The sequence below is a fragment of the Mauremys mutica genome, chromosome 4 (assembly GCF_020497125.1).
Source record: "Mauremys mutica isolate MM-2020 ecotype Southern chromosome 4, ASM2049712v1, whole genome shotgun sequence".
NCBI classification, from domain to species: Eukaryota; Metazoa; Chordata; order Testudines; family Geoemydidae; genus Mauremys; species Mauremys mutica.
Genome location: NC_059075.1, coordinates 160,847,044 through 160,860,312, shown reverse-complemented (window position 1 = coordinate 160,860,312; position 13,269 = coordinate 160,847,044). Strand labels below are relative to the sequence as shown.

Below are 13,269 nucleotides of genomic sequence, written 5' to 3'. Positions count from 1 at the left end.
CTCCTCCGGGAGATGAACGACTGCCAGAATAAGAGAGTTGATATGTTCGAGAGATGGCGAGAAGCTGCCCAATTAGATCAGGCTCTGCCAACAAGGACAGAAATAGCCATTGCTCCATTCTGAGCTCAGAGGGACTTTGGTATTAAAATTTCACTGAAAGCTGAAGACTTAACGTCCTCCCCAGATCAGTAAGTGGGTCATTAGTGACCTCCAGACTGCAAAGAGGGACCCACAGAATACATTTTATTTCTGGGCATGAGGCTGAGGTTTATACATCAGCAGACAGCACTGCGCTGACTGGCCAATGTCAGAGTTTAAACAACTTTCTCTAAATCATTCCTTCCATGGGTCCTTGCACTGTTATGATTGAGGCCTGTAACTTTACTGCATGAGCACATAGAACAGAAATCGTAATATTGTTAAATCTCTTATGAAAGTGATTGCTTAGGACTACAGAGAGCTGAATTTTTTTAACTGGAAATTTTTTTACCAGCAAAATGCAGATTTAGGTAAACTGAAATACTGACTTTTTGTTTTAACATTTCCTTGATTTTATTTTAAAAAATTAAAAAAAATTAAAAATTGCACAAAACCAAATCAACAATTTACCAAATTTTTCGTTTTGGTTCAACACAAAACAGTTCCTCTCCCCAACAATTTATCTTTGGAATTTCCTGTGAACTGAAAAATCTATTTACACACCTCTACTTAGGAGTGATGGCTGTTCACACCCACCATTTCCTAGAGGGCTAAGTCTCCATTGCTACACTTCTCAAGATCCCTCTTCTTAAGCATTAGGAGACAACTGAAGACTTTGACACAGGAGTTCCTGCAATGTCTTGATATGTAGAAAGGTGGCAATGGAATGAACCAGATATGAATCACATTTGCGATAGAAAGGCCTCAAAGCTATAGCACAATCTGTTGATAAAACATCTAATTGTAAGTGTGAGGCACAGAACAAGTAAAGTGACTAAAGACCAAATTTGTAAAGGTACATGGATAATTTCCTTGCCTAGGTCCTCTGTCCTCTGACTTTAATGGGGCTTGAAGAGGCTTCTGCAGCCACTCCATTGTTTCCATTCATGACTGGGACAGTGGGAGTTTACTGAAGCCAGCTGGGGTCCCTACTTAGAGTTAGAAAGGGATTGACAGGCTGCCAACCTGCCAAATTCAATACAGAGAGAGAAGAGTCCGAGCGAACAGTCTGTGAAAAAGTCAGAAGTGAAAATTACCCATCTGAACATCGTCATGTATAATTAAGAGTTACAAATATGGTCAAAGAAAATCAGTATTGCTTGCATGAATTATTTATTAGCAAAAACGGAGATAAAATCTCAATGAATGCTACGTCAATGGGATAGTTTGAGTGTCTCAAATGGCTGCTTGATCTGGCCATATCATTGCAATTGTGTTTTCATGACACAACGTGTTGTTGCCACAGTGAATAACAAACTCTTCTCTTATGATGGACCAGTTTGTCTATGGCTGCATAAGTAGAAGGGAGGGTATCAAGCCATATTCTCTTCCCTCCCAACCCATGTACAGATTTTGAAAAGCCATACAAAGTACAAACATCTTCTATATCCTTGATTCCATGGTCCCACTACTGTTTTTGTAGCAGCCTCCATCTGTGACACCCAACACACCAAGGATTTAACTGGAGATCTCCGGAGGTAAAGGCAGGAGTTGGTACAGCTTGAATTGAAGAGCAACAGCTTCAGCACTTAGGCACATAGGAAGGTCGGAGACACACATTCACTAGTGGGTTACACTTTCACTGTGAATGGTATGAAGTTCCTAGATGAGATGGGAGGTTCCAACCCCAGTGATGTTGCTAGACTTCCCACACTTTCCACAGCAGTGGCAGTGGAAACCCAGACTAAGCATAGGGTGGAATACAGGATAACATCCTGGAATGTAAGCAGCAGTGGCCACATCACCAGGCATTTCCTCAGAACTCCCATCATCCTGTGCAGCCAGGGTGTTTCTGAGAACTGATGCTGCAGTGAAATCCCATTGTCCCACTCTTGTCACAAGCCATGGTCCTGTCACAGCTGAGTCACATTATCATGGAGAAGAGAAATCCAAGCATTATTCAGTCCCATAGATCAGTGATTAAGGGGTAATGCAAAAGCCACTGAAGTCAACCTGGCAATTTTCCATTGATTTTGTTGGGCATGAGTTCTCTTCGGTTAAGGCCTGATTCAATGGCTGTTCACACACAGCAGGTCCACAGAGCTTGTTGCTTTTTGCCCAAGTTCTCGAGGTCCACTTTCTAAGCATAGGAGTGAAATGAGGAACTTGACACAGGATTTCCTGTGCCCTCTTCTTATGTAGGGGACACAAGTAGAAGGAACCAGAGAATAGCAAGATCTCTAAGGCCATCACTTGGTGAAAATATCAGAAGGCAGGCCGGGAGGGGAGGTCATATTGAAAGATGGAATTTGAAAACAATGAAAGGGATTAACTCTCAGCAGAGCTTTGAAAGTTTGCTTGAAAGACATGTTTACAGTTGTATAGGGGAGTGCTTCTTCAAAACTATTTGCAGTGGAGAAGCCTTGAAATACCGCTGGGAGCTCATTAACCAGGCAATGACGCACTGCCACTACATATTTATTTTAAATATTTCTGCTGTGACTTCACAGCAAAGAGAGAGACAATTTTTCCCAAAGATCTTGTTGGGTCTTAGATTTTGCAGAGTGAGGGATGGAGATGGTCTTAGATCTGAGGCTTTGTGAGTTGGGAGAGTGGTTGATGTGAAAAGATTCTTGAGGGCTGCCTTGACCAAACCACTTCTCCAGTTCGCTATGTTGGCCTTCGCAGAATTGAGAGACAGCAAAGGACATCCTAACACAGGATGAAATTTACAAAGCAGAAAATTCCTATAGCAGGGAGTAAGTGATGACCTTGTAAATGACCCTCATCAACTGCTTACTGTTGTTCAGACCAGAACACCTTTGCTGTGGGAGCAGGTTAGAAGCAGGGAAAATTAAACCAGTCACCATCCAGGTAAGTTTTGTGTTCTGCATATAGAACCCATGTGAGTTTTCCAGCAAAGCTGAGTATTTTATGCTGTTCTTTTCCTGCTTAGCTCTACCAAAGTAAAAAAAAAAGAAACAACTTATTAGGATTCATTCCAATCTAATTCCCCGCTCCATCAATCAGTCTCCAACTAATTCATCTAAAATACGATGAATAACTCTAAAATCTTCATTGTAATCTTCCCTCTTGAAAAATCTTCATATTATTTTAATTTTAGTTTTGAAATGTATAAAAAAAGTTTATTGGATGCTAGTCTGTAAGCAATGACCATCCCCACATCATATTTAATTCATTCCTGCTTATGACCACACATAAATACTTTTGTTTGAAGACAGATTAATTAATTCCAGTCGCCTCACATCAAATGGTAACACACAAAGGGTCAAGTTGGCTAGGAGGCTTCAGCTGATTTCCACCAATCTGGTGTCAGAGTTAACTGGTCAACCAAACAGTGTTTATGGCTACTTTAAGTTTTTGGAGCAGCATTAATAATCTAAAGTGTATCCGTGAGTCCTGCTGATAAATTAGTGTTTCAATTCTAGTTGAAATTGGGGTTTTGTGTAAAGCTGGTCAAAATTCTCCATTGAAACCATTTTTTTCCAGTTAAAATGACTTTTCAAGTAAATGTAAATGTTGTCAAATAAGTTTGTGATGAAAATAATCAGACCAGTTTTCAAACATTGGTTACTGAATGAGACAACTCAGTTTCATGTTTGCATGCACAAATAAAATTTTTTTTGAGCCTTTATGTGCTGATATGCGAAGGTAAAAGATATGGTAATCCTTGGTTGAAAAATGGGATTTCTGAAAGTGTTTAACGATGCAGTATGAATAAAATAGAATGAGTATCATGGAAGGGCTGATTGCAAAGCGTAGTTAAGGTTAAATTTTTCATTAACAGTTAAAGTTTTTGATGATTCACTATGGGGGAAGAATAGAATGAATCGGCTTCAGAGTTTCCACTCTAATTAATTGGAGTACATACTGTTCATGGCAATATGCAACTCAAGCCAATTTCCTCGAGTTACATAGTGCTCATTTTTATTTTTGGACAGAGTCTACCACTTCAGTAAATGCATCTTGACATTCATCTCGTCACCAGTCACTATCTGTTGATTGTTCCTATCCTTGTTTTGTTTCATGGCAGGTGGATCAGAGGTATTCCATAAACCCGTTATTGAAACTAAGTACATGGAGCCCACACAGAATGTGACTGAATTCATCTTTTTGGGAGTTTGCCACAATAAGATGTTACAGCCTGTGTGTTTTGTATTTTTCGTACTCGTCTATATCGCTACTGTGCTCGGAAACCTTCTAATTATTGTCACTGTAAAGAACAGCCAATATCTGAAGTCTCCCATGTATTTCTTCCTCAGCTACCTGTCCATTGTAGACATGTGCTATTCGTCTGTCACTGTCCCAAAACTGATTGCTGACTTCTTCATGGAGAAGAAAAGCATCTCCTTTGGCGGCTGCATAGCACAGCTGTTTGTGTTCCATTTCTTCGGGTGCACTGAAATCTTCCTCCTCACAGTGATGGCGTATGACCGTTACATCGCGATCTGCAAACCCCTCCATTACACAACCATCATGACCAGGTTTGTTTGTGGCTCCCTTGTGATGGCTTCATGGGTGGGTGGCTTTATGCATTCCATAGTTCAGACTCTCCTGATCATCCAGTTACCCTTCTGTGGGCCCAACGAGATTGACCACTATTTCTGTGATGTGCATCCTTTGCTGAAATTGGCCTGCAGTGACACTTACCTTATTGTCGTCATAGTTATTGCCAATAGCGGGATGATTTCCCTGATCTCTTTTGTTCTGGTGGTTGTGTCCTATATCATCATCTTAGTCTCCTTGAGAACTCACTCCTCCGAAGGTCGTCGGAAAGCTCTTTCCACCTGTGCCTCCCATATTGCTGTAGTGATTATATTTTTCGGGCCATGTATCTTCATTTATTTAAGACCTTCCACCACCTTTTCAGAGGATAAGATGGTGACGGTGTTCTACAACATTATCACCCCTATCCTGAATCCATTGATCTATACCCTGCGCAATGAGGAGGTGAAAAATGCCATGAGAAAATTAGGGAGCAGAAAAGCGACGTTAGGGGTGAAATGAAAAATGGGATGTGTGGAATGATGGTAGTTCTGCCAAGTAATGCTATTCATCAGGAATTTGAGAGAAAAGAGATTTTAGTATCACAGGTGTTCAGTTTTTCTGTGAAAATTCCCAATGATTTTCTCTGAATCCTGCTACGTGTAGCCTATAGGATTAACCTGCTTACATATATATATAAATATATATATACTATAAGAAAAGAGTATATATAATACTTATATAATTATATAGAATATTTTCTTATAGTTTAAGTATTTGGTTTATTGTACAAGTTTTGGAGATTTATAATAAAGTAAATTTGGCTGTAATACAAGACACCTACAGGCCGTATCCTATATGTTAAGCTAAGGCAAAGTTAGCATATCTAGATTAAGAACTTTTATCCAGAAAGCAAAGTTCATCTACATCTTTTTACCTAAATAGCTAAGACCTTTTAACTAGACCAATAGATATTGGGAGAATGGCATATGGGGGGTTTCAATTTGTACCCACAGACTTAACAGGTACACCACAGGGAAAGAACTGAAATGACTAAAGAACAGAAATAATATAAGTGCTTAGGTACATGTCCTCAATACGCACATACATACTAGCCTATGGGGTAAGCAAATCCTAACATTTTGTGGGTGAGGAATGAAATTTGGGCATAAGGGGAAGGATTTCTGGCACTTGTCCCCTCTAAAAGAGGTGACCCACCTCGCTAGAGTATTCTATTTATGCTCTATCTCTAGTCCTCTTCTCTTCTCTTCTCTTCTCTCTCTCTACTACGACTACTACTATTAGTAGGCTGTGCCTGTTCTTAACTTTCTAAGTTTGATGGGAAATAGCAAAGTTTTGTTTCCCTTTTATTCTCAGTTTGTTTATTAGGTTTTCTGTTAAATTTGTTAGTCAGGTAAACCTTAAGTTAGTTCTGATAGCACTGAGCGTTAGTTTCTTCTAAGCACTGCCTCTCTCACTGAAGAATTGAGAAACATGAACCGCGAGGCTGGGCCTGTGTCTCTTATCCCCAGGTTATCAAGGAAGGGTGTGAGTATATTAACCAATGCTTTGCAGCATATGATACTATATTACCATCTGTATCTTTTGAATAGCAGTAATGCAATTGTAACTTTGTAACTCTGATTATTTTACCGCTTACTTATTATTTCATTGATTTAAATAAAAATTCTTTACAGCTTTATCTGTGAGCTTCCTTTCATACCCCTGAGGGTCCTTTGTAAATTCTGTGGAGCCTGATTCGGGACAAGAACTTGTATCTTCTGATTAAACAGATTGGTGAGCCTAAAACCCATACTAATTATTATTAATAACCAATTATTAATAATAATATTAATTAAATTAAAATAAAATTAAATCGATTGCTTACATTAATATTATTGGTACACCCTAAATAAGGTATACATTACCATTCTACTTTGATGTGAACGCTTCCAACATTTAAGGCTCAGTGAAAAGTGGAAATGTTTCCAGTCCTTTGTTCAATTTTATTCCAAATTTCAGATTATTTATGATCATTATTGTAGTCCCAGTAGCACTGGAGCAGTATGACCCAGCGATAGACCTGGACTGCATCTCTGAAGTCACGAGGTACTAGTCTTGGTTCTGTTACATTATGAATTTGGGTCAGTCGCTTCCTTTCTCTCGACCTCTCCTTCCCTCCCATGTTTTGCCATTTTAGACTGTAATCTCTTCAGGGCAGTTTCGGTCTTTTACTAAGTTTGTACAGCACCAAGCACATGGAGTCCCAGTTTCAGTTTAGGCCACTAGGCAATGCTGCAATACTACTAATAGTAATAATTTTGCATATTGTTCTTATGAACATGTAGGCATGTGCTCACTATGAGGATCTGTTAAATGCAATGTAAATGTTAAATGCAATGTAAACAGTATGTGTGTTCCATTCTATACATCCGAAGTAGTGAGCTGTAGCCCACGAAAGGTTATGCTGAAATCAATTTGTTAGTCTCTAAGGTGCCACAAGTACTCCTGTTCTTTTTGTGGATACAGATTAACACAGCTTCTACTCTGAGTCCTGGTGATTCACCTCGATTAATTCACCTCAGATTAATTCACCTCAGATTCACCTCGATTAATTACAGTGATGCTACATGTCCTTCTAAACAAGCTACATTCAATTTGAGACATTAACACTCATTAAAATAGGGAAAGAACAAGTTAAAAGTTACTTGGAAAAGTTAGATGTCTTCAAGTCACCAGGACCTGATGAAATGCATCCTAGAATACTCAAGGAACTGGCTGAGGAGATATCTGAGCCATTAGTTATTATTTTTGAAAAGTCCTGGAAGACAAGAGAGATTCCAGAAGACTGGAAAAGAGAAAATATAGTGCTTATCTATAAAAAGGGAAATAAAGGCAACCCAGACAATTAGAGACGCGTCCGCTTCACTTCTGTACCAGCTAAGATAATGGAGCAAATAATTAGGAAATGAATATCTAGAAGATAATAAGGTGATAAGTGATAGTCAGCATGGATTTGTCAAGAAGAAATCATGTCAAACCAACCTGATAGCTTTTTGACAGTGTAACAAGCCTTGTGGATAGGGGGAATGTGGTAGATGTGGTCTATCTAGACTTTAGTAAGGCTTCTGATACAGTCTTGCGTGACCTTCTCATTAAGAAACTAGGCAAATACAACCTAGATGGAGCTACTATAAAGTGGATGCATAACTGTTTGGATGACTGCTCCCACAGAGTAGTTATCAATGGTTCACAGTCATGGCGGAAGAGCAAAATGAGTGGGATCCCGCAGGAATCAGTTCTGGGACTGTTTTTTTCAATGTCTTCATCAACAATGTAGATAATGGCATGGAGAGTACACTTATAAAGTTTGTGGACGATACCAAGCTGGGAAGGGTTGCAAGTGTTTTGGAGGATAGGATGAAAATTCAAAATGATCTGGACAAACTGGAGAAATGGTCTGAAGTAAATAGGATGAAATTCAATAAGGACAAATGCAAAGTGCTCTACTTAGGAAGCAACAATCAGTTGAACACATACAGAATGGGAAATGACTGCCTAGGAAGGAGTACTGCAGAAAGGGATCTGGGGTCCTAGTGGACCACAAGTTAACTATGAGTCAATAGTGTAAAGCTTTTGCAATAAAAAGTAAACCTCCTTCTGGAACGTATTAGCAGGAGTATTGGAAGCAAGACATCAGAAGTAAATCTTCCATTCTACTCTGCACTGATTAGGCCTCAATTGGAGTACTGTGTCCAGTTCTGGGTGCCACATTTCAGGAAGGATGTGGCCAAATTGCAGAGAGTCCAGAGAAGAGCAACAAAAATGATGAAAGGTCTAGAAAACATGAGCTATGAGGGAAGATTGAAAGAATTGGGGTTGTTTAGTCTGGAAAAGAGAAGACTGAGAGGGGACATGAGAACAGTTTTCAAGTACCTAAAAGGTTGTTACAAAGAGGAGGGAGAAAAATTAGTCTCAGTCTCTGAGGATAGGACAAGCAATGGGTTTAAATTGCAGCAAGGGCGGTTTAGATTGAATATTAGGAAAAACTTCCTAACTGTCAGGGTGGTTGGGCACTGGAATAAATTGCCTAGGGAGGTTGTGGAATCTCCATCATTGGAGATTTTTAAGCGCAGGATTAGCAAACAGCTGTCAGGGACGTTCTAGATGGTGCTGAGCCTGCCAGGAGTGCAGGGGAAAGGACTTGAGGACCTCTCCAGATCCCTTCCAGTCCTATGATTCTATGAAAATGTTGACTAGTATATAATTATAATCTGACATGAGATGTCCCATTATGACATAACTTGACAATTATGCACCACTACTATGAAAATAATAAAAGTATCGTAAAAATGAAAATAAAGTAGAAAACATTTCAAAACAAAAAGTTTTAATTATTTTTCTGAAATTAGATTGTCTGATTTCTTTTTGTGGGAATTTGCACTGAAGTAGATATGATTTTATGAAAAAAAATCATTTAAATTGATATGACATTGTCGGACAGAAAACTAAACAAAAACCTTTTGAATGCACATACGCCTTTTATGTACTCTATGGCCTTGCTAAAATATACCAAATCATACAGAGCACTTATGGAGCAATGGGCCAAATGCTTGATTCCTAGTCAACTGCAGCTGTGTTCCAGCATTGTCACAACAAATCCTTGCAAAAGATGGAATCTCCATATTTTATTTTTATAATCCAGCAGAGCTTCAAAATCCTGGAGTTGCAGGTTCCATTAAGAATTTCCTTTGATTGTTGGTAACTTAGTAACTTTTGAAGTAGGACTCGAATCTAATGATAACTTTTTTTTTTTATAATCTTGTTCTTATCCCAGATAAACACCAACACAGGGATACAATGGTAACATCCAGAGATACTTAGCCTATGTCCAGTGGGCATAATTAAAACTTCGTTGGAAAACAAAAGTTCTGTAATGATGCAAGTTGCAAACTAAATTATACTGTTACACACACTTAATTACTTAGCTGAAGTAAACTTGGAACAAAAGAATTACAGACACTGGTTTGCTTCACTCACATAAGCCCAGCTCCTATGCCTGATCTAATAGTTAAAACAAAGCAAAACAAAAAAAATGATTGATGACTATATCTATAACCAAAGCAAGTACTTTGGGTCACTCTGATCCATTGAGTTCTGTTATTTGTTTTGTGTGGTTTCAGCCTTTGGGTGACCACTGGTATGTTTAGGAAAGTGTTTGCAAACCCCAAACTTTTCACAGATATTATTGCAAATTCTTCTGAAAATTGGTCCCAGAAAGAGCACTTTTCCACCTTTCATTATTCTCCAGATGAAAAAGATTTATGTTCATCCCTTCAAGTGGGGAGTAGGAAGAATATCGTATGGCTTAGGTGTCCTGTCTCCCAAAAGAACAAAAAGCAAAGACGGAATAGTTAAGATGAGCAGTTTGTGAACAACCCATAAATGAACATCTTTTGGCCCCACTACTGTCCAAATTCTTATAACTACCAAATTCATTCAAAGGAAATCAGGTTCATTTGACAAATGATTTGTTAAGCAAAAACTGAGTCTAATTCCCAGTGAATACTGTTTGAAAGGAGTAATTTGGCTTTGCCATGTGCCTGCTCTGAGAGAGATGTCAGAGTCTTGGTTTTGTGTCATTACAGACAGGCTAACATCACAAGTCTCTCATTATGGACCAATGCAGGACCGGTTCCATCAGTGGGTAAGTGAGGTTGTGGGTGTTTATCCCCACTCCCAATCCATATCTTGTACAAATGAACAGGGGCAGCCACCTACTACATCTGTGTGGCCATTGATCCAGATCCCAGTGAAATCAATGGGAATCTTTCAGTGGCTTTCACCATAAGAACACAGCACCACTGGTGGTGCTAGACTTCCCACTCCAGCTGTAGGCCCAGAGCAGTCATGGAGTGGCATGTAAGCAGCATCTTGTGACAAAATGTGGCAGGACCCCTTTGGGCATGCACTTCCTCAGGGCCCTCACTGGTTGATTTTGTTATAAAGTCTGTGCTGCAAAGCTTGCTGAATCATTTCTTCCACGGGTCCTTGCACTGTTATGATTGAGGCCTGATACTTTATTGCATGAGCACGTAGAACAGAAATCGGAATATTGTTGAATCTCTTTTATTTAAGTGATTGCTTAGGACTAGAGTGAGCTGACTTTTTTAAACTGAAACTTTTTTACCAGCAAAATGTAGATTCAGGTAAACTGAAATACTTAGTGTTGATTTCACTGAATTGTTTTGGAAAGGTGGGAAGGGAAACTTTTTAAAAATTTCAGAAAAAATAAATATTTTGTTTTGATTTTTCTAAAATAATCTTACAATTTTTTGGTTCAAAATGACTTTTTGTTTTAACATTTCCTTGAATTTATTTTAAAAAGTAAAAAAAATATTAAAAATTGCACAAAACAAAAGCAACGTGTTTCATTAATGGTCAAACAAAATATTTCATTTGACCCAAACAGAATTTAATTTTTTAAACTTTTCAATTAACCAAAACTTTCGTTTTGGTTCAGCCCAAAACAGTTCCTCTCCACCACAATTTATCTTTGGAATTTCCAGTGAACTGAAAAATCTATTTACACACCTCTACTTAGGAGTGATGGCTTTTCACACCCGCCATTTCTTGGAGGGCTAAGCCTCCATTGCTACACTTCTCAAGATCCCTCTTCCTAAGCATTAGGAAACAATGGAAGGCTTTAACACAGGAGTTCCTGGAATGTCTTGTTATGTAGAAAGGTGTCAGTGGAATGAAACAGATATGAATCACTTATGCGACAGAAAGGCCTCAAACCTATAGCACAATCAGTTAGTAAAACATCTAATTGTCAGTGTGAGTCACAGAACAATTAAAGGGACTAAAGACCAAATTTGACAAGGTATTTAGATGTTGTTCTGCTCCGTATCACAAGGCCTGAGAGACTTAGATTACTGAATCCCATTGTCAAAAGTGATTTAGACACTTAGAAGTCTAAGTCTTAGTGAGACTTAGGCAGCTAAGAACCTGTCAGTTTTGAAAAGGCAGTGTAGCTAAGTCCCTTAGCTCTTGTAATGGCGAGTGGAGAAATGCCTAAAAATCTGGGCTTAACTGTCAACACGCACCAAAAGTTTGCCTGAAAGATGTATCCAAAGCAGTATGGTGTAGCTGCCTCTTCACTGTTGCTTCCAATGGAAGCACCTTGAAATGCCTCTGGGAACGCATTACCCAAGGCAATGACATGCTTCCACTATATGATTCACTCTAAATATTTCTGCTGTAACTTCACAGCTCATTGGCTTTTAGCTCATGCTAAGTTGGCAGAAATAGGGCTTTGGGTGGGTTATTGGCTTAGGGATGCCACAAAGGGCACTCTGAGCCTTGTGTCTATTCAGCAGGAGGGGCATCAGATTCCTTCACCCTCCCCACCATCTTGGGTGTGTGGATTCTGTGCTCACCTCTTCCATTTGGTGCAGCCACTCTCTGGTTGCACAGAGCTAGCACACACAGACCTCCACCAAGGCATGGGTCATGAGGCCTAGGAGCAGTGTGGGGATGACTGAAGGCTCGGTGCTGTTCTTTGCTCTGCTGAGACAGGTCAGTTAGTGGACCCAGGAGGAAAGCATGGTGAGGAATTGGCCTCCATGTGTTATAGGGCATACACCTTGGAAGCCACAAACAGCAGCTCGGCAGGTAAATGGATAATTTCCTTGCTTAGGTCCTCTGTCCTATGTCCTTAATGGGGATTCAAGAGGCTTCCGCAGCCCTTCCATTGTTTCCTTTCATGACTGGGACTGTGGGAGTTTACAGAAGCCAGCTGGGGTCCCTACTTAGAGTTAGGAAGGAATTGACAGGCTGCCAACCTGCCAAATTCAATACAGAGAGAGAAAAGTCCGAGAGAACAGTTTGTGAACAAGTCAGAAGTGAAAATTACCCATCTGAACATTGTCATGTATACTTAAGTGTTACAAATATGGTCAAAGAAAATCAGTATTGCTTGCATGAATTATTTATTAGCAAAAACAGGGATAAATTCTCAATGAATGCTACGTCAATGGGATAGTTTGAGTGTCTCAAATGGCTGCTTGATCTGGCCATATCATAGCAATTGTGTTTTCATGACACAACGTTTTGTTGCCACAGTGAATAACAAACTCTTTTCTTATGATGGACCAGTTTGTCTATGGCTGCATAAGTGGAAGGGAGGGTATCAAGCCATATTCTCTTCCCTCCCACCCCCATGGACAGATTTTGAAAACCCATACAAAGTACAAACATCTTCTACATCCTTGATTCCATGGTCCCAATACTGTTTTTGCAGCAGCCTCCATCTGTGACACCGAACACAACAAGGATTTAACTGGAGATCTCCGGAGGTAAAGGCAGGAGTTGGTACAGCTTGAATTGAAGAGCAACAGCTTCAGCACTTAGGCACATAGGAAGGTCGGAGACACACATTCACTAGTGAGTTACACTTTCACTGTGAATGGTATCAAGTGCCTAGATGAGATGGGAGGTTCCAGCCCCAGTGATGCTGCTAGACTTCCCACACTTTCCACAGCAGTGGCAGTGGCAGCCCAGACTAAGCATAGGGTGGAATACAAGATAACATCCTGGAATGTAAGCAGCAGTGGCCACATC

At 39.6% G+C, this 13,269-nt stretch overlaps 1 protein-coding gene across 1 annotated transcript; it reads left to right on the top strand.

Moving 5' to 3' along the window:
* Nucleotides 1–4,236: 4,236 nt before the first annotated feature.
* LOC123369809 (olfactory receptor 4S2-like) lies at nucleotides 4,237–5,166 on the top strand. Its single transcript, XM_045015778.1, has one exon. It carries the CDS (start codon nucleotides 4,237–4,239, stop codon nucleotides 5,164–5,166), a length of 930 nt encoding a protein of 309 aa, XP_044871713.1.
* Nucleotides 5,167–13,269: the final 8,103 nt, after the last annotated feature.